Consider the following 21,991-nt stretch of genomic DNA (forward strand, 5'->3'; position numbering starts at 1 on the left):
TCAGTCTGGTCTATTTAGTGAATTCTGGAACAATAAGCTATATATATATACAGCGAGACTCTCAAAACAACAAACGAGTGGGAGGGAGAAGGAAAGCACTGAGGTGAAGGGATGCTCAGCAGGTAAGGCGCTGAGTTTGGATCCCCAGCACTCACATAAAAGCCAAGTATGGGGTTGCGCACCTCCCACCTCAATAGTGAGGTACAGGGGCTGGCTGGCAAACTCCAGTCAGTGAGAATCCTTGTCTCCAGAATAAAGTAAAGCCAAGAAGAAAGACATTGGACATTGACCTTTGATCTCCACACATACTCACTGGTTTACAATTGCATATAAACATTCAGATAATGAATGGGAGGGAGGGAAGGAAGGAGGACAGGGTAGAGATGTCACACTAAGTGCTCAGACAGGGTGAAAATGACAAGCCGGCTTGACAATACTTAAGAGTACTTAGAGTAGTGCGATGTGGCCTAGATGATTATGATATGGCCCTGTCAGAAATGTTTACTCCACGCATAGCCTAAACTCATTTATACCTAATTACACTTTACAGACATAACCCAAGTTTACTAGTGCAAGGAAAAACAGGAGTCTTAAAACTATAAAACTTCATATAAGTGTCTAATTTGTTAAAAGAGTAAAATGGGGAAAAAACAGAAAGGGAAAGGATTCTAAATACACACTGCATTTACATAATATGGGGGGATCACTGACAGTTTCCTTGGATGTGATCATTCGGAGACTGCATTTATGAGGTGATGCTCAACATCTCTAAGTCAAATATCTAGCACTTATCTTTAAACACTCCAGTGACAGAAAAGAAGGCTGAGGCCCAGTGGGGGCTAGGGGACGGACACCATCAAAACATTAGATGTACAGCATGGAGGACAAACGTTAGACTGGTGTTAGTAGTGAGGGAGACTTTATCAGGGCACACCAGAGCCCACTCACCTAAGCTGTCAGGCAGCAGTGTTTCCAGGTACTTCTCTTCTGTTCCTCGTCATTATATTTTATGTTAGGGCGTGTGTGGGTGCATGCATGCCATGATACTCATGTGGAAGTTAGAGGACACTTTCTACTGAGCTGAACTCACTGGGCTCGGCACACGTGCTGCCCTACTTGCCGCCTTGTGGGCACATTCCCGGGGATTTATAATGCGTGTACGTATGTAGCAAGAGATTTTGGAAGAAGAAACACTGAGTGCCTGGAGTAGTTTTTAACTTGTTGACAAATCAAGAAAGTATTTATTTTATTCATTTTATCATTTCCTAAGCAATATATCACCTGTAAAATTAACATCTATCACTCAAGACTGCTTATGAAATTTAGAAAGAGGCTTATCAAAGTTCAGAAATCAAAATCATAGAAAAATCTTATGTAATTTTTAACTCCAGTTACATGCTGGGAAAATACTCACACATGTAAAAAAACAAAAGTAAATCTAAAAAAAAAAAAAAAAGTTAAAAAAACAAAAAACAAAGGTAGGCCTTGTATGGTAGATGTATGGATGTTAGCATTCACACTGCCAGGCTTGATGGCTCTAATCCCAGCATGCAAGCCATACATAAGGATTACAGAGTGAGCACTCAGCCAGTCAAGAGTTACAGTGAGACACTGCCTCCCAAGCAGGACCAGCTAGATGGCTTAGTGGGTAAAGAGGCTTGCCATCACGCTTCCTGACCCAAGTTCAATCCCAGAGCCTATACAGTGGAAGGAGAGAGCCATTCTCAGAAACTGTCCTCTGACCCCCCACACCTAGTACACAAGTGGCTGCCTTCCCCTTCCCACACAAATGCAAAACAAAAAACCAACAACTAAAAGATATTCAAAATCACTAGCACTGTAATCATTGTAAATTGCTGTTCAATTCTACAATCCTACTCCTGGAAAATTATTTCATCATAATAAAATTATCCACACATTATATACTCTACCTATTTACCTAAAATGTTTACTATAAAAGATAACAGTGGCAAAAAAACAGAGAAGACAAAATAAATACTCATCAATTAGAAGAATGAGAGGAAAAACTTGATACACTTAACCAGAGAATACTAAAGCCATTCAAAAGAATAACAAGAGTTATTCTTCTAACTTGGAGGGACTACTGAATTGGAAAAGGTGGAAAAAATGCTTATGATTTTTTAAATATAAAAATTATATAAAAATATAAAATAAATGACCGAACATTCCCCTCATATACACAGACACAAAAGTACACATATATGAGCATAGAAAAATACGGAAGGCTACCTGCTAGGTGGTTAACATGGGTCTGGAAGGAAGGGAAAGAAGAGGGAACAAGCAAAATAAAAAAAACAATTAAAAGATTATATTTGAAAATAAATGTGATCATATCATATGTACTATGAGAGTTTATGTAATCAATGTAAATTACATGTATTTATGACATTTTAAGGCAGGGATCATAATAGATGAATTCAAAGAAAAGATGTCTATGTCATAAAATTTTAGAATTTTATAAATTCTCTAACAATACTCATCTGGGAATGAGGGAGGTGAATTTTTAATAACATTTATTCATTTCAATGTTTATAAGCCAATGTAACAATGCTACAGTAGAAGCTTTCTTAACCAATTACTCCAAATACAGCACTGTACTAAGCAATGCTCCTGATTCTACATAAGGCCAGCAGGCTCCTGTTCTGGCGATGGAACTAACTTACCAAGTGCTTACAATACATCTGATACTAGTCTAGGTGCTTTACGTCTATCGCTGTGCTTCAGAGCAGTCTAGAAGTGTCCACTTTATGGATGAGGAAATACAGGTATAGCCTAAGTTACCTGCCCGTGTCACAAAGCCAACTCAAGTGTTAGACGTGAGATTCATATGCAGGTTCCATGTTCAAGCAACCATGTAATGAATTCTCTGTGAGCTTCTGCTGACCACCTGAAACACCCTTAAAGAACACTGCTAATGTCTAATGAGTCTGCTCCCAAACCTGCTGAGTCATCTGTGTTGTTGTAGTCGCCAACTTACTATGGTACATAAAGGAACCACTTCTGTGAAAATCCAACCAACTACTCTGAAAAGCTTCAGTTAAAGATGAATCATTTAAAAAAAAATTCTGTATGGGGGGGAGGGGGCGCTGGAGAGCTGGCTCAGCAGGTAACATCAGACTTAGGTTCAGTCCCCAGCATCCACAGAGAGCTTACCACCATTTGTAATTCCCACTTCAAGGAATCCAAAGCACTCTTGTGACTTCCACAGACACCAGCATGCATGTGGTGCATATACATACAGGCAAGACACTCATATACATACAATAAAATAAATACATCTTAGGAGAGCTAAAGATGGTTTCTTGTCAGATTAAGTATAGGGAGAACTGTGGGAGCAAGCAGGAGGGTAATGCAGGTAATTCCCACATAAAAGTGGAAAGAGAGCTGACTCCACGGGTATGTGCACACGCACTTACACACACACACATACATACACACAAAACACACAGTTTTCAATTTAAAAAAGGAAGAACAGTGAGAGCTGTGGAGAGGGCTCTAGCTAAAATGCTGAGTCAGGTCTGAAGAGATGAGTTCAGATCCCCAGTGGTGGTGTGCCTCTAGAGCCCAGTGCTGCAGGGAGCAGACAGGGAGGCCCAGGGGATCACTGGTCACCCACAATAGCCAAAACAGCAAGCTCTAGGTTCAGGGAGAGACAGATAGATGCCTACTCCACCCTCACACATGCTCACCAACTATGTTTTCAGGGGAAAATGCCATACCAAGCACACACTCATCACTTTGCTCATCTTCCCAGAAACCCAAAATGAAATTAACAGATAAAAGCATTATGAACACTTTATGAAGGAAAAAAGTGTGATCTACAGCAAATCCATGCTAAAAGACTAAGAGGGGAAACAAGTAAGCTAACTTTTGTCTGTAAGACTTTTTTATTTTCTTTAACACACACCCTAACATAGTGTTTTGATTAATCAACCTGTTACTGGTCCCAATTATTTTGGGTAAGAAGTTTTCTACTGTATTTTCTTTGCAACAAGTCACAAACTTTTAGTAAAATTGCAAATTTCTGCGAAAGGTTAAAGTGGCTTTAGCACTGCGCTACAGTAGTCAAAGTCAAACGGGAAGCTGTGTTATGATTCTTACCCATCTTGTGTGGGTGGGTATTCACACTCTTGTCCTTTGGGAAATACACCATTAGGATACAGGTCACATATTGGAACTGAGGGAGGGTCTGTTTGAACTTTTGCTGTGAGATACAAATATTCAGTTATACTATCTACAAAAACAATAAAACAGAACCATATTTGAACAGCACAATAACAAGTTATTAATAAAACCTTACCATACTCACACTTAAAATTATGGAACCTCTCATTAAGCATTTATCCAAAATCTAGTCATTTCAAAGCTAGTAAATAGTCGGAAATTATGTTCCTCCTGCTGCCCTAATAGTGGTACTGCTTCTCCTGCCCTCTGTAGAATCTCTAAGTATGCAAAGGCAGCTGACCATACTAACGATCCTGAGGGCAGCAGCTAAAGACAATACCCACAAGACTGTTACTACCAGCTCTTGTTTCTCTGACATTACGATCTAAAGCGAGTTCTAATGTCCTCCTCAGACCCAGGGTTACTAGTCACTGCCAATCTAACAAGACCTGTAAGACACTAACGTCCTCTCTTCTTCTTCTTCTTTTTCTTCTTCTTCCCAGTTGCGCCATCAACATCACCATCTCCATCTGAGGAAACAATTCAAACACACTCATTTAAACTGCAGAGAAATGAAATGCGCACAGAGAAAGTGTGTGTGCCCACAGACACACAGTGCCCCCTCACAGCACTGATGGTGCTCACTCAATACTCTGAGGAGGGTTTTTTTTTCATGTTTCTAGAGTTAAGGTTCAGGTGTGACATAACACTAGCAGTTTTTACTCTGAATTACTCTAATGACTGCTGAGTAACATACATATTTTATTTTATTTTTTATTTTTTGTTTGTTTGTTTGTTTTTCCAGACAGGGCTCCTCTGTGCAGCTCTGCCTGTCCTGGAGCTCACTTGGTAGACCAAGATGGTCTGCTTTCAGAGACCCACCTACCTCTGCCTTCCGAATGCTGGGATTGGAGGCATGTGCTACCACTGCTGCCTTAATAATTATCAAAGAAAAAGAGTTCTGGGCCAAATTGTATACAAAAATTAATTGCATATATATACTCTAGGTTCACAGGTTTCTATCTCAAAAGGGCTAGATAAGCTTATGCCAGAAATCTCAGCACTTGGAAGGCTGAATTTCAAGAAACAATCCAACAGTGTTCAGAAATGAGACTTAAGAACTGTTACAAAAGCCCGGCAGTGGTGGCACATGCCTTTAATCCCAGCACTTAGGATGCAGAGGCAGGCGGATTTCTGAGTTCTAGGCCAGCCTGGTCTACAGAGTGAGTTCCAGGACAGCCAGGGCTACACAGTTAAAAACCCTGTCTCTAAAACAAAACCAAACAAAAAAAAGCAACTGTTACAAAACATCCAACTCTGTCCACAAATTGGTGCTTTAAAATACAGATATAAGTAGGATGTCTTCCAGGACAAGTACAAGTTGATTATCTAACCATATACTCAGCAAGTTATACATTAAATGTCCCTCAGTGATGTGACCTGATCAGTAATTTTAGAAATCTATACCTAAGAAAGAATGTCAAATGGCTAGGGACGGCTCAGCGGTTAAGAACACTCACTGGCTGCTGTTTCTGAGGAACTGAGTTCAATTCCCAGCACCTGCACGGCAACTCACAACTGTAACTTTAGTTCCAGAGCATCTGTGGCCTGACACCCTCTTCTAGCCTCCACAGGCACCAGGCACACACATGGTACACAGACATACATTCAAGCAAAACACCCACACACAAAGTAATTTTTTTAAAGTCAAATATCCAGTTTTCTTTTTTTAGCATACCCCTTTAACTCCTGGACTCATAAGAGAATATTAAAAAGGTTTTCTTATACTCTAGAATCTTCTAATTAATCACACAAAAAATGTTATCATTGGTTTATAATGATGCCTCTTTATCATCATTCTTCTTAAAAAGACGGATGAGATATCTGTTGTTAAAAAACTACACACAGGGCCGGGCGGTGGTGGCACTCGCCTTCAGTCCCAGCACTTGGGAGGCAGAAGCAGGCGGATTTCTGAGTTCGAGGCCAGCCTGGTCTACAGAATGAGATCCAGGACAGCCAGGATCCACAGAGAAACCATGTCTCAAAAAAATACAAAAAAAAAAAAAAAAAAAAAAAAAAAAAAAAAAAAAAAAAAAATACACACAGTAATAAGTATGTAGTAATTGCAGTCTACTTTTAAAAAAAAAATGTTTTAGTTTATCCTTTTCCTTTACTTAAAAGAAGCAGTTTGGACAGAGAGGTTTCTAGTTTGTTACATTCAATTACAAGACATTTGTAGGTCCACTACACAAAGTACGATAAAAACTAACACTAGCATAATTGGATTCCTATAGCCTCTGTCATTCCAATAATGGTGTTTGTTAGGTGCCAAGCAATAAGCTCAGGAGAATAAAGCAAGGTAGGCTGTGTTCTGGGAAATCACTCAATATCTAGTATACAGCTTCAAACATTAACCTAAAGCAAAGACTTCAAGATATAGAAGCCATTTTACAGATAACTAAAAATCTTCCCAGCTATGTGAACTTGAGTGTTATTAGCTTCTTTCTACAGGGACTTCTTAAATTTTAAATGGGATAGTAAAACCATCCTCTAATAAAAAGCTCTTTCTTTGATCTTCTAGCATCCTTTGGAAGCGCCTTAACTCAATACTCCATGTGTGACTCATTACAAAGTAACAGCCACTCTTTAGCTGGTAACAGGATGCCACCAGAGCCAGATCTGAATGCTGATATATGCTTCTTGTTCTAACCATTTTAGTAGACCAAAATTTACATTTCTGCATGTCATTTGTCCTTGCTAGAATACCAAGACATTCCTAACAAAGACTATTTCATCATTAATACTACACCCAACTCAGTGGTTATTTGCTGAATTGATGACAGAAGTCCATGTTAAAAGAACTCTAGGACCTAGGGTGTGTACCCCAGTGACCGAGTACACTTGTTCAGCATGAACTAAGATCAAGTTAAGCACCAAGAAGGTACAAGCAGGATGAGAAGGTCTAGGTAATCCTTAGCTACATATTTGAGGCCATCCAGGGCTACAGAAGATGCTGTCTCTAAAAAATTAATTCAATCCTCACTTTATTTAAAAATTATTAAGGAATATACTTAGATATAGCAGCTAAAAATATATAAAACCTCTTAAAAAGAAAATCTTTGTGACTTTAAAGACATGTTGAATTTTATGGAGAGGACACAAAAAAGTGCCACCTATACTAGGATGTAAATTAAATGTCATCAAAATTAAACTTTGTACTGTTTCACAAATGAGAAAATAAGTATAAAACATACATCTAGAACATACAAAAAAATGCCAGCTCAGTGGCAATCAAATAGAAGAGAAGCAAAGACTACCACAGGACTTCAAAGTGACGTGTGTGCCCTGCCTCCCCTGTGAACTGCAAACCACAGTGACTAACGCTGGCTCACCAGAGGCAGTACCTCAGGCTGACATCCTCAGTATCTCAGGAGGGCACTAACGATGGAGTGCTCACTGCTGACTCAATGCTCAGGTAGGAAGACAGTTCCAGTTTCTTTCTCTCCTTTTTTTTGAGACAGGGTCTCTCTACGTGGTTCTGACTATCCTAGAATTCACCATGTAGAGCAGACTGCCTTGAAATTGACAGAAATCTGACTGTCTCTGCCGGCCTAGACCTGGGATTAAAGGCATATTGTCAACTCCTGACTTGACAGTTTCTTATGAGGCATAGCACTATGTTATGAGAGAATGGGATAGCTTGTAAAGGCTGAGAGCATCATAGGGCCAGAGAAATGAAAACATATCTGCACGAAGACATGTATATAAATCACTGACTGCACTAACATGCACCATAATCAAAAAATACAAAAGCCGTAACTAGTAAACAGGCACAATCTGGAATACCACTTAGCAATAAAAAGAAATGCATTAATAATTTCTAAAAAGGAACATAACAACTGAATGACTGCCAAAACTATTAAGTAGGGGCTAGGCTTTGTCCCATTAAGTAAAAAAGCTTGCTACATAAGCCTGGGAACTGGAGTTCAAATCCCCAGCAGCGATGTAAAAGTCATACATAGCTACATATGCTCATACCTCAGCACTGTGGGACTGACAGGCAGATCATGGGTGCTCCAGCAAGCCTAGCTAAAAAAGTGGGCTAAAGGTTCAGTGAGAGTCCCTAACTAAAGGGAACGAATGAGGCAGAGAGAGGAAGACATGCACTGTCCTCCTCTGGCCTCCACTCAGATCTGTGTTGTGGTAAGGTTACACAACGCACATTATTTCTGAACCCACCAATCTACATACTTTAAAAGTAAATACTACTTTGAACAACTTGTTTGTTTATAAGCTCAACTTAAAATTTCTTTAACGGTTTTTGGCAGTGATGACCTTCCTGTGAGAACATGCCTCTCAAAAAGGTTCTCCTTTCTAGAAGGGAAGAAGAAAGAACACAAGCAAAAGAACTGCTGCAGAGCTGCAATTCCTACTTCATGAGTGTGACTACCCATAGACTTTTTCATGTACAAATGGCAGCCTGTGTGCTGGCTGCTCTGCCGCCCTGTCAGCCTACAGAAGGAAACAGAGTTGAGAGCGCTTAATTCAAGGAGTGGGACCCATCCCAGTAAGCATGCTCTAGATGAAAAGCAAATGCTAAATGAAAGGCAGGCCTGACAGTGCACACCCGTTACACCAACACCCAAGAGCCTGAATACTGAATGAAAGCCAGGCCTGATAGTGCATATCCATTATACTAACACAGGAGGCTAAGTTAGGAAGATTCTGAGGTCAAAGCCAGCCTAGTCTACACAAGATCTGCCTCAAATATAAGACAAAAATGATATAATGAATAACCTCTGGCACAATGCCACATGACCACAGGATCACCTTTTCACACTGGTTCTCGACAATTTCAACTTCAATGCATCTAACATCAGATCCAATTATCTTCTTCCTTGTCTGCAGTCATCCTTCCTCAATCTCTAAACGCTCTCTCTGACTTCATTCTTTCAATCAGGTATGCCAACATCCTGCCCCCCACACTCAAAACCCTGGGATACACTATCTCTCTGTGCCTTAGACTCAAAGTTTCTATCACTGCTCCATTAAACCCTTCCTTCGATTCCTATCTACAACAGCCAGTTTAAATATTCATTGCCAAATGCTAAGTGGCCTCAAAAATGATGTTGCCTTTCCTGTTTCTCCTCAGTCTCTCTGCAAGAATCCTTTCACTTTCACTGTTCAGCCCAATTCAGAACTTTCTCAAAATAATCCCTACTCAAACAAGTGGTCTTTTCCATATGAATTGTTTGGTTGTTATTCTTTTCTTTCCTCTTGTTCTTGAGAGAGGGTCTCACTATATAGACCAGGCTGGCATCAAAAGATCTGCCTGCCTCTGTCCTCTATGTACCAGAGATACCAAGCTCCATGTGGATTTATATAGGCCCCAGTCCTTCCAAGAGGAGTTATTGCATTGACAGTAAAATGCACATCAAGAGTGCCTTTTCACACTCTGTATTTTGTCTCTCAAAACCAACCAAGTTTAAAAGAAAACTTCTGAAATGTCCATTTTTCATTCCCTCTCCTCCAGGTTTATTCATAAGAAAGGCCAGTCATGGTCATCTGTGCCTGAATTACTTACTCTTAGGGATGCAGAGGCAGGAGGAGTCTCCCTCAACCTTAGTGGGTTAAGGGATTTGCTGTCAAGGCTGATAGCCTGAGTTTGAACCTAGGGTCTTACACAGTGAGAGAGGACAGACAACTCCCTCAAGCTGTACTTGGAGCTCTATATATGCATCACCGGCATCCATGCATACATATACAAAATAATTACATGAATTTCTAAAAAATCCTTTACCTGGGGCTGGAGAGATGGCTCAGCGGTTAAGAGCATTGACTGCTCTTCCAAAGGTCCTGAGTTCAAATCCCAGCAACCACATGATAGCTCACAACCATCTGTATAGGTACAGTGTACTGATATACATAAAATAAATAAGGTCGAGTGGTGGTGGTACATGGCTTTAATCCCAGCACTTGGGAGGCAGAGGCAGGCGGATTTCTAAGTTCAAGGCCAGCCTGGTCTACAGAGTGAATTCCATGACAGCCAGAGCTACACAGAGAAACCCTGTCTCGAAAAAGCCAAAATAAATAATAAATAAATAATAAATCTTAAAAAAAAAAAAAACCTTTACATAATGTTGATTCTGGTTGTCAAAATTAATTAGGAAAGTATTTAAACTATCAATCTAACATACAAGTCTCCTTTTCAATGTCAGTAAGATTCAGGCAACTTTACAGGTGAAATAGAATAAGGCAGGCATACTTCAAGATATGCATGCACTGTGAGGTTCCACACAGTGAGACCCACTGCAGCCTATACCGTATTACCTACAATCGGCAAATCCCTTTCTTGTTAAAGCTATAACCTGAAGCAAGATAGAGAAACTGACGTCTACTTAAGGAAAAGGAAATGCTAAAGGCTTCTTGAAGGCAGTGAGCCCAACTTCCTAAAGAAAAAAAAAAAAAAACAACTATTCAAACAACCTTACCCAGCTAGCAGTTGAAAAGCATAACCTGTAGGTTGGCATCCTTAAGGTAGGAACAGCTAGTGCTGGCAGCAGACAACCCAAAACCCAAAGAATAGGAGAGCCAATTGTGCCAAAATGTACGGTTTTCCTAATCTTCTTTCTCCACTGCTTTACTGACAGCATCAAGTACTAGAATTTTAACAATTTCTGTAAAAGCAACCCTACAGTACCCAGACACACTTAAGGTTAAAAACACTCACGCATGTGCAGCTGGGCGATGAAGCCAACTCCGCTATAGACAGGAAGAGGGACAGACTCTGGATAAGGTGCTTTCAAATCTGGTGCTACTTCAGACACATCAGCCACACCACTTTAGACACATCCCATAACCACTCTGTGTGTGTGTGTGTGTGTGTGTGTGTGTGTGTGTGTGTGTGATACACACATAATATATAGTGGTTATGGATGTGCCTAAAGTGGTGCAGCTAATGTATGTAAAAATATTAAAATACGTATATCGTACACACACACAAGAACACCTACTTCAGCTGGTTTTGTGAGATTACAAAGAGAAGTCACATGAACATACCCTAGATAGATAGCACACAGTAGCAGCTCAGTAAATATTAAAACAAACAGCTTCTAATTTCATATCTTACTCGCCTAGCACTTGGCCTTCTACCAAGTACACATCTAAAAGTTGAAATCCTGCTATTTAAGCAAGTGTTCAACATAGCCAAGGGGTTGCTAATAAATACCTGTTCCTTTTTACCTGTGACATTTATTAAATTTCAACCAGTCAAATGGTAGGCAACTACAAAATGGACAAATGAATATCTTCCTTAATTAACATCACGGTTTCAGGGCTGGAAAGAAGCCTTAAGAGTACTTGATACTCTTCCAGAGGACCCAGGTTTGGCTTTTAGCACCCAAATCAGGCAGCTCAGAATTGCCTGTAAGTAACTCCAGTTCAAAGTTACTTACTGTGGTCTCTGAAGGTACTAGCATCAATGTTGTGCACTTATATGCTGGCACTTACACAGACACATTAAATGAAAATAATCTTAAAAAAAAAAAAGTTGTATTTCCTGTCTTCTCTACCCAAGGATCAGAACGAGTGCTTACCTTCCTCATCGTCATCTCTCTCCTTCTCCTCCAGTGCTTGTCTCTCCAACTGTTTTGCTACTTCATTCACAGAGGTTCCAGATTCTTTATCAAGTTCTTGTTGCACTGCTGTTCAAACCAAACAGGACAAATCAGATATAACAATTTCCACACCTGAATGTTTTCTAATGACCCTGTATAGTTTACAAATCCTTTCACAATAAGCAACATGGGAAACTAAATGGAAGCACTATTATTGTTAGTTTAAATAACTAACATACCTAAGAGAAAAACTTCCATACCTAAGTAGTACTGTCTACTCAAGTCACTCTCGGGCAATCTCTATTGTGCATGATAGCACCCAACAGGATAAACAGAAATGGAAGGGGATCCCCACTCTTAGGCAATTTAACCTTAAACCAGTGTTAGGAATTAGATGACAACAAATATTCTAATTACTATACATATATACTAAACAGGCACTACAAGGTAAAGGCCTTAGGAAGAAGAGGATTTTTTGTTTTTTGTTTTTTGTTTTTTTTTTTTTTGGTTTTTAAGACAGGGTTTCTCTGTGTAGCCCTGGCTATCCTGGAACTCTGTAGTTCGAGGCTGGCCTAGAACTCAGAAATCCACCTGTGTCTGCCTCCTAAGTGCTGGGATTAAAGGCGTGTGTCACCACCGCCCTGCAGGAGATGCAGCTTAAAAATATTAGGAATAAGCAAGTGGACCACTGTGAATTGGAGGCCTGTCTCAAAGAACTAAAACTGCCAGATATAGTGGTGCACAACTTTGATCCCACACTCTGGAGGCAGAGACAGGAGAATCTGAGTTCGTTCAAGGCTGGCATGGTCTACTGAGCAAGTTCCAACCATGGCTACACAGAGGAAGCCCTATCACAAAAAACAAACAAACAAACAATCCTACAAACTAATAGTCTGTTGCTCATCTTCAAGGGCAAATTGCAGAGTGTATTGAAAGCCCAAGAGCCTCATGAGAATGCTCCTAGATTAAATTCTGCTCTAGGAAAGGCCTACAAAGATACGACTCTTGCTTTCACTCCCATCTAACCACCAAATTTCTTAAGTAGGTAGAAAAGTTCTCTCCACTTTCTCTTAATTCCAACTCCATTTTTCTCTCATCCTTTATCTGATGACCCTTTAAGTACGAAAAGGTAAAAACAGAGGTGGTTGTGAAATAAAAACTTCTCAAGATAAGACACGTTCCTGGTTAATTTGGCCCAACTGTAAACATGCAGCTCTTGTCCTCGCCTTACCCACGGATTTAGATTATTACTAGCTGGGAAAATTCATTCATAGTCGCAGACTACGCCGTCTGCACCGCATGCCAAGTGGCATCAAAATTCAGGCCTGCAAGCCCTAAAGCTTGAGCATGCTGTGAGATTAAGCACCTGAAAATCTGCACCACCACCAACTGTCAGTGACATGAACTGTGTCGGTAAGGACACAGACTCATAATCGAACATCCCTAACCTGCAATCCAAAGCTAAAGCCCTAGTGTAAATGCGGATGATACGTGGGGAGGACGTACCGTCCCGGCAATAGGCTCCAGTACCCCACCCCCAACCCTCGACAAAAATAGGTAGGTCTAGCAACCAGGCCGCAACTAGGGTCAGAAGGGTTTGAGGCGGTATCCAAACCCGCGCAGAAGATGGTGGAGCTGAATCCTGTGCAAGTTTCAGGTCCGTGCCACTGTCTGCGTTAGAGCTGAGTTCGCGCCCCGCGACCCTAAGGCTACAATTCGGGAAGCGGAGGCACTCTCATTCCCCACACCCTCCCACCATTACTGTGGAGTCGCGGGAAGCCGGTCGTGCTACTCCGCTAGGCCTGGGGATTTAACGAAGGCCAGGGCTCCGGGTCCCTATCCCCGGGCAGCCCTGCCGGACCCGAGCCAAGTCATTCGGCCATTCCTGGCAGGGACTGCGAAAGCACGACTCCTTTACCTGACACAGCCCCTTTGCCCTTCTTCTTCTTCCGTCTTTTCTTCTTGGCGGCTTCCTCGGCCGTGCTGGAGGTTCCCTCTTCCCTGTCGTCTGGATCCAGGTCGCCATTCAGGTGGCCCCCGAGGGACGCTGCCTCCTCCACGCCCGCCATGTTGCCCGAGAAAGAGAGAAGGAGAGAGGGAGGGAGAGAGAGAGAGAGGAAGAGAGAAGGACCGAGAACGAGCGGCGAGGGCCCGCTCCTTCTTCACCCACCTCCACCAGCGACGCCGGAAGCCGCGCTCGATGGTCGGGACGCAGGGAATGCTGGGACGGCGGAGGACTCTGCAGCACGCGGTCTGAGTGCCCGCCCCCTCGCCTGGCTCAGCGCGCCTACCTTACTATGATCCTAAACCTTTGCACACCCTGTGCGCATCTTCCCAGCTTGGAGAAAAGGTCTTGGCTCCAGAGTGCGCCCGAGATGCCACGAAAACGAGGAATTTAGTGTTCACTATTTAAAAAAAAAAAAATCCTACAGGCAGCGATGAGAGAGGGTTAAAATAATGTCCCTATCATACACATTCTTGATGACTCAAAGACCGCGTTAAATTCACTGTCACAGCTCACGGAGAAGCGTGGGATAATTTTGGAAGCAAGAATTCCGCGTTTCGTGTGCTGCACTCCAAACTTCCGATGGTTCAAGATAGGATCCTCTCTTGGGGAGCGGTTAATATGTTTAATCCCAGCAGAGAAGCAGGAGAATCTCTGTAATTGCAAGGCCAATATGGTCTACTGAGTGAGTTTCCATGATTATATAAAGACCCTGCCTCAAAATAAAAGGATAAGATGTTCTCACAAATCTCTCATTTTGAGACAAGTGCAGGTTCTGACCAATAAGAACAGACCTTCCCCAAAGATGCCAAAACACACACTCTTCTTAGTTTTCAGCCCGTTCTTGACTTTAAAATGCTTCAACTGAGTATGCTTGAATTCTGCCCATGTCTTTTTCCTTATGTTTTATCAGAGAGTCCCATGTTCAGTTTGCATTTTTTTTTTCTGTTTTTATTTAGACCATTGCCTAAGTAGATGGTGAGTGGCTTTCTGGATGAACCAAGGAGTTCTATTGAATATGGGTCTTTGTCCAGCTAGAGAGTTCTGGCATTTTCATTAGTTTTAAACCAGGTACCAAATTTCACTGATGTCAGAATAGATCTAAGGTTCTCCTTGTTAGAGGTTTCACTTTATACAGGCCTGACCGCAGCTACAGAAAATGGGGCCTGGGAGTGTGTAGCTCAGTGGTTGAGTACTTGTTTCTAATGTTAAAAACCCTACATTAGTCGAAAAACCTAAAAACCAAACCAAAAAAAAAAAAAAAAAAAACCCAGAAAGTATAGCCTGATAGTAGTGCACACCTTTACTTAACAACAGGATTGTTATGTCTGATGGTCTCTGTTCTAAAAACAAAACAAAGATGAGAGAAGCTAGGGGTAACAGAGAAGTGGTAAGCTACTGCTGGTATCAATACAATACTGGTGAAATTGCAAGTAAAGGCTATAACTGGGGAACAGGGATAAGAGGCTTGAAGACAGAAATATTTCTGAAGTATAATTAAGAGACCTTGGAGGGTGAAGAAGGTAAGAAGAGCACCCAAGTTTCTAGCCCAGGGTTCCCTGGTAGAGAGTGGTGCCACTCACATAGATAAGGAATGAAATAGGCAGAGGAGGCTGTGGATGGGGTTGAGTCAAAGATAAGCTGCCTATATCCAAAGTCTGGGATACCTGCAGGACATGCAGACGAAGATATCCAGCTGTCAGTGAGAAATGTTTACTAGAGATAGGGAAACTAGCAACATTGGGCCTACATGTGGCAGAAGGCTTGAAAGTTCAGTGGCCAAAGTACAAACAAAACCAGGAGGACACTGGTGTTTGCAAGTTTGGGGGTTTGTTTTGGAGGTAGGTGTTAGAGATCTTGTCAAGGAGACTTCAAAGGAATGGTTAGACAAGAAAATGCTGTAGAAAAAGATTAATGGAAATAAAAAGATGTAATGTTTCATGAAATAAAGTTTTGGTAGGCATGCCAACTACTTACAGAAAGGGCAGGTGGCACAGTCTCAAAAGATGCTGTTGGTTTCTGGTTTTAGGAAGCCACTGACACTTTAATAGAACAATATTGTTAGGAGATACTAACAAAGGATATGAAGAAGAAATTGGAGTGTACTAACCTGCTTTGAGGATCAACAATCTCCAACCCATTCCACTGGGGAATTGTAATCCTCTTCTTAATGTTCTGGAGAGGACTTTTCTTGAAATTACATATACATTCCTTGGACTCTATAATATTTTCCCTAACTCTTTGGGGGTGAGGGGTGTTTGAAAACAGAGTGTTTCAAGACAGGCCTGGCTGTTCTAGAACTCTCTCTGTAGACCAATGGCCTCAGACTCAAAGATCTGCCTGACTCTGCCTTCTGAGTGCTGGGACTAAAGGCAAGCACCACCACCAACTATTTTCCTTATCTTAATTGCATCTAATGACATCTTAAATTAACTTTTACTTTATAATGTGTTATTAGCTTCTCTTTGCAATTGCAAGATAATTAGTAGTAGAATTCGTCTAATTCAGGACAGCATTCCCCTATTTTGCCTTAATAGCCTTTCTTCTTATCTCTTAACAAAGTTGTTCTTTAGTATTAGAGTTCTTCTTCTTCCCCATAGTCTCTGTGTAGAGGGCCTCTACACTACAAACTAGACATGAGCTGAGATATCTAGGAAAAGGAAACTTCAACTGAGAGCATGCGTCGTCCATCAGATTGGCCTGTAGCGGAGCCTACAGGGACATTTTCTTGATTAAATGATTAATGTGAAAGGGCCCAGACCACCATAAGTAATGCTACCCCATAACCACATGGTTCTGGCTGGTATAAGAAAACAAGCTGGGTAAGATGTGATAGTTTGTGTATGTTCAGCCCAAGGAATGGCACAATTAGAAGGCCCTGTTGTGGCCCTGTTGAAGTAGGTGTGTCACTGTTGATGTGGGCTATAAGACCCTCATCCTAGCCGCCTGGAAGCCAGTATTCTGCTAGCAGCCTTCAGATGAAGATGTAGAACTCTCAGCTCTTCCTATACCATGCCTGCCTGGATGCTGCCATGTTCCCACCTTGATAATAATGGACTGTACCTCTGAACCTGTAAGCCAGCCTCAATTAAATGTTGCCCTCATAAGAGTTGCCTTGGTCATGTGGTCTGTTCACAGCAGTTAAGACATAAGACATAAGGCAGGAACAGAAGCCAATAAGCAATGCTCCTCCAGAGCTTCTGCTTCAGTTCTTGCCTCTGGGTTCTTGTCTTTGACATCCTTTGATGGTGGCCTCTGATGTGTGAGTCAAATAAACCCTTTCCTTCCCAAGCTGCTTTGGGTCGTGGTGTCTTAACCACAACAGTAGAAAGCAAATTATCCTTCTATGTGTTGAAACTGGGCTTTAGAGAAAGCATTTATATGCCCAAGCAATGATGTCGAGCTCCTAATGACTACATCAGCCAGCAGCTTGAGGATTCCCAGAGTCTACCTGCAAACATGCAATATAGTGCATCTCTGCATCGTTAGATTCAGAAGGTAAGTTCTCTCAACTGTTAGACATGCTAGCACAGTGGTTCTCAACCTGGGGGTCACCTAAGACCGTTGAGAAAACAGGTATTTACATTATGATTCCTAACACTAGCAAAATTAAATAGCAAATAAATAAATAAATAAATAAATAAATAAATAACTTTATGGTTAAGGTCACATGAGGCGCTGCATTGGGAAGGCTGAAAACCACTGTAGGACTCGATGCTCAGGTGTTAACTTTCTGGTTTTAGAAATGTTTCCAGGTCATTTGATGAGCCTCTTTAAAGAGGAATCTTTTGTAACTTTAATTTTTTCAAAGCCAACTTTTAATGATGATTCTTGAATATCTTTTTAATAGCTGTTACTGAGCCACACTCCCCTGTGCACACAGGCACTTTCTTTTACAAAGGCCTATTTTTAATTATGTGTAGCCTGTGTGGGGGTTTGTGGACGTGAGCACCAGTGCCTTTAGATACCAGCAGAGGACATCAGATTGCATACAGCTGGAGTTACAGACAGTTGTGAGCCTCATGATAGGGGTCCTCTGAAAGAGCAGTATTCACTCCTAGCCATGGAACCATCTCACGGCTCCCCTATATGTACTTTTAAAGGGGTACAGACGAGTTTGATGACTTGGCTCCTAGCTGTTGGTATCTCTAGGCTGGCACAGATGGCAGATGGAACCAGTTAAGTTCCTCTTAAAAATATAATTCACCTATCATAGTTTTCATTAAGATGTCTTATTACATACAGTAGTAGAGTGTGTGCATGTGTGTGAGTGCATGTACGAGTGCAGTGTTATAGCACGTGTGGAAATCAGAGGACCACTTTCAGGAGTTAGTTCCCACATGGGTCCCAGGGATGGAACTTGGGTCATTAGCCCCAACAAGCTACTGAGTCATCTTGCTACCTTCCATTCACCTTCTCAACACCAAAAAAAGTCTGTTTCTATCCTGACCTTTTCTTTGGTTTTTGTTTTTGTTTTTGTTTTGTTTTTTTGGTTTTTTGTTTGTTTGGTTGTTGTTGATGGTGTTTTTTTTGTTTTTCGAGACAGGGTTTCTCTGTGTAGCCCAGGCTTATTTTGTTGTTTGTTTGTTTGTTTTTGTTTTTACTGTTGTTGTTTGCTTTTTCTGTTTGTTTTTGAAACAGGGTATTTCAAAGCACTCTGGTGACACAGAGCCTGCTGTGTAACTCAGGCTACCCTTGAACAGTTCTTTGTCATTGCCCTCTTGAGTGCTAGGATTTCTGACATGAACAATCACAACTGGTGTTCTGATACTTTTTTTAAAAATTATCCTTGGTAACAGCATGTGGCCATAGTTGCCTGCCTGGGATATCCAAGTTCCTCCTGATGCACCAGTTAACATTTGCCTCTTGTATTCTGCACAATCTAGCACAGATTTCTCTTCTCTCCCCTCTCTTCTCCTCCCCTCCTCCCCTCTTCTTTTCTCTCCCTCTTATCCCTCCCCCCTTCTGTCTTCCTCAAGACAAGGTCTCACTATGTATTTCTGGTGGGCTTGGAACTCAATATTTAGACCAAGGCGGCCTCAAACACACAGAGATTCACCCGCCTCTGCTTCTTGAGTGCTGGGATTCAACTCATGGGCCACCACACCCTGCCCTAAAAATTCCTCTTTAATAAAGGGCTTATCTTTTTATCTTCTTGCAATTTTATGTGCATGAGTGTTTGCATGCATGTATTTATATGTGCTGTTGTGCCAGGAAATGTTTATGAACCTCAAAGAGCAGCAAGGAGTTGTCTCCTGTGTAAGAGCGTTAGGGACTCTTTATTACACACTCAGGCTTTGGCTGTCCTCCAGCCCAACCCTGACACAGCAGGCCGGGAAGGGAAGGTGGAGCAGCCTCGAACCCTCAGCAGGACAAGGTTTTGTAAGAAAATAGGAGCAAGTGAGGGGATGTCTAGTCTGGCAAGCATCTAATAGAATGACTATATGTCAACAGGTGGGTGCTCTGAAGCAATACCCCATACAATCACAATTGGTCTGAAAGTACATCTGAAACAATCAGATTAGTCATTGATTTACTGTTGCTAGGAAGTAGCTAGGGAGTAACTCTGGCCAAGGACAAGCCATGGGGTCCTTCCTGGTACATGGGTACAGCTTGGGTTCTCCTGTAGGTCAAGCTCTCAGGCTTTTCTTTTCTTTACTTTTTTTTTTTTTCTTTTTAGATAGAGGCTGGTCCCAAGATTGAGTAGGTTTGGCCTCTCAGTGCCACGTGCGTGCCTGTTAACCTCAGAGGCCAGAAGAGGGCATCAGATCCCCTAGAACTAGGTTACAAATGGTCATGAACTACGATGGATGCTGGGAATTGAACCCTAGTCCTCTGCAAGAGCAACAAGTCCTCTTAAAGGCTAAATCATTTCTCCAGCCCCAGTGGTCTTGAGTGAGGCTCAGAAAGATCTCTTAATTTTTACTGATGATAAAAATAACTCTTTCTTGTCTGTTCTTGCAAAATTTGGGTATATCCTATCTCTGACTCACTCTGTTAAATCTTTCTCTGAACTCTTAGAGATTTGCCTGCCTCTGCCTCAGAGGTGCTGAGATCAAAGTTGTTAGCCACGGTGCTGGTCTGGATGGACATTCTATAGAGCTTAAGGCAGCTCCTTATTGTAAAGAAGGGCTTGGTCCAAGGTGTCAGTGGTGTTGAAACTACAAGCGACTCGACTGTATTGACATTGGAGCGCTGCTTTGTCTCCCTGCATGGCTTTTACCTCTGTTACATCAGCATCACATCTGGGGCCCCAACATGAAATGAAGATGGAGATAAAAGAACAATGGCGTCCACTCCAGAACTGTTTATATGTCACTGAAAATAACACATCTGAACTTTGAAACCATCGGGCACTTTTAATTATCACCTATAGCCATGATAATTCCTTTTCAGATTTCAAATTTCCTTTTCTTAGGTCTCATGGCAGAATGGAGGAATTTATCAGCACCATACCCTTTATCTCCAGTCTCAGGTATTTTTTCGATCAGGTAATACCATTGCTCCATTTCAACAAAGTATTTTTTTTTTAATTTTTCATCTTTAATGTTTTTATACAACAATTGTTCTATATATTATTTTTATTTTAGGTGCATTGATGTTTCACCTGCACGTATGTTTATGTGAGGGTATGAGATGCGCTGGAACTCGAGTTACTGACAGTTTTAAGTTGTCATGTGGGGTGGCTGGCTCAGCGGTTAAGAGCACTGACTGCTCTTCTGGAGGTCCTGAGTTCAAATCCCAGCAACCACATGGTGGCTCACAACAATCTGTAATGGATCTGATGCCCTCTTCTGGTGTGTCTAAAGATGTACTTACATATAATAAATAAATACATCTTTAAAAAAAAGTTTTCATGTGGGAGCTGGGAACTGAACCTGGGTTTTCTGGAAGAGCAGCCAATGCTTGTAACTGTTGAGCCATCTCTCCAGCTCCAACAAAGTATATATATATGCAGCTTTGAATGTACATGCACACATATGGGGGGGTAGAAGTGTCAATTCTCAAGCACTGTCCACCTTTTAAAAAATTGTTTATGTGTGTGGGTGTTTTACCTGGATGTGTGTCTATGTGTTACACATATGCCTGGTTCTCACAAAGACTGAGGTTAAGATGTTTGTAAGCCACTATGTGGGTGCTAGGAACTGAACCTAGATCCTTTGGAACAGTAGCCAGTGCTCTTAATCACTGGGCCATCTCTCCAGCCCCACTTGGCTTTTTGAGACAGGGACAGCAGGCCTGGTTGGCTACTGAACCCCAAGGATCCTCCTGTCCAGACTCCCTAGTTCTGCCGTCACGCATAGGTGGTCTCTGAGATTTGAACTCAGCTCTTCATGCTTGCATGACACACACTTTACCAATTCAGTGATGTCCCCATGGCAAGCACTTTACCAATCGGGTGCACCCCACTCCATCTAGACCTTTCTTTAAAAAAACATTTTTTCACCTTTAACCAGCATCTTCCTCCACATCATAACCACAAACTTTCCTTGTGTTTCAAATAAGCTCTAAAATAAGAAAATGGAAAAAGGAAACCCAGAAAGACCAATTCTTGTTCCCCAAGGTGATGGGTGAGTAGCACATTTGGAACTGCTCTTCATTTTCTGTTCTTACTTTACATTTGTGAGGGCTTGTTACACAATGCTGGATACCAGTGTTTCTCCGATTCTCACTTCCCCAAAACCACACCAAAGAGTCACCACTACAGATGCCACCATGACTCTACTCAACAGTTAACTTAAGCACGTTTGTTATATTAACCACTCACTGCTCTCTTCATCGTTTTTGTACCAGCTGTCTTAGTTAGGGTTTTACTGCTGTGAGCAGACACCATGACCAAGGCAATTCTTATAAAGACAACATTTAATTGGGGCTGGCTTACTGGTCCTGAGGTTCAGTCCATTATCATCAAGGTGGGGAGCATGGCAGCATGCTGGCAGGCATAGTGCAGGAGGAGCTAAGAGTTCTACATCTTCATCTGAATACTGGCTTCCAGGAAGCTAGAATGAGGGTCTTACAGCTCACACCCACAGTGACACACCTACTCCAACAGGGTCACATGTTCTAATAGTGCCACTCCCTGGGCTGAGCATAAGCAAACCATCACACAAGCCAACCCTATGCCTGCCTTATCAAGTCTCTGCTTTCTGCATGGCTTACTCTGTCCCTGTCCTCTTCAACTCTT

The 21,991-nt window shown here is 41.7% G+C and overlaps 1 protein-coding gene across 2 annotated transcripts in view; it reads right to left on the bottom strand.

Moving 5' to 3' along the window:
* Positions 1-14,026, bottom strand: part of Metap2 (methionyl aminopeptidase 2) — a 28,770-nt gene extending 14,744 nt beyond the window's left edge. The window contains exons 1-4 of one of the 2 annotated variants that reach the window (XM_031348921.1): positions 13,720-14,026; positions 11,781-11,885; positions 4,650-4,715; positions 4,123-4,225 (exon numbers count right to left, since the gene is read on the bottom strand). In XM_031348921.1, coding sequence (XP_031204781.1) covers positions 4,123-4,225; positions 4,650-4,715; positions 11,781-11,885; positions 13,720-13,870 — 425 coding nt within the window. In that variant the 5' untranslated portion in view covers positions 13,871-14,026. Of the gene's footprint in view, positions 1-4,122; positions 4,226-4,649; positions 4,716-11,780; positions 11,889-13,719 lie in introns of both variants that reach the window. The other variant, XM_031348920.1, reaches the window with a different exon arrangement.
* Between the last annotated feature and the right edge of the window lie 7,965 nt (positions 14,027-21,991).

This window comes from Mastomys coucha, unplaced genomic scaffold (genome assembly GCF_008632895.1).
Source record: "Mastomys coucha isolate ucsf_1 unplaced genomic scaffold, UCSF_Mcou_1 pScaffold4, whole genome shotgun sequence".
In the NCBI taxonomy this organism is placed as follows: Eukaryota; Metazoa; Chordata; class Mammalia; order Rodentia; family Muridae; genus Mastomys; species Mastomys coucha.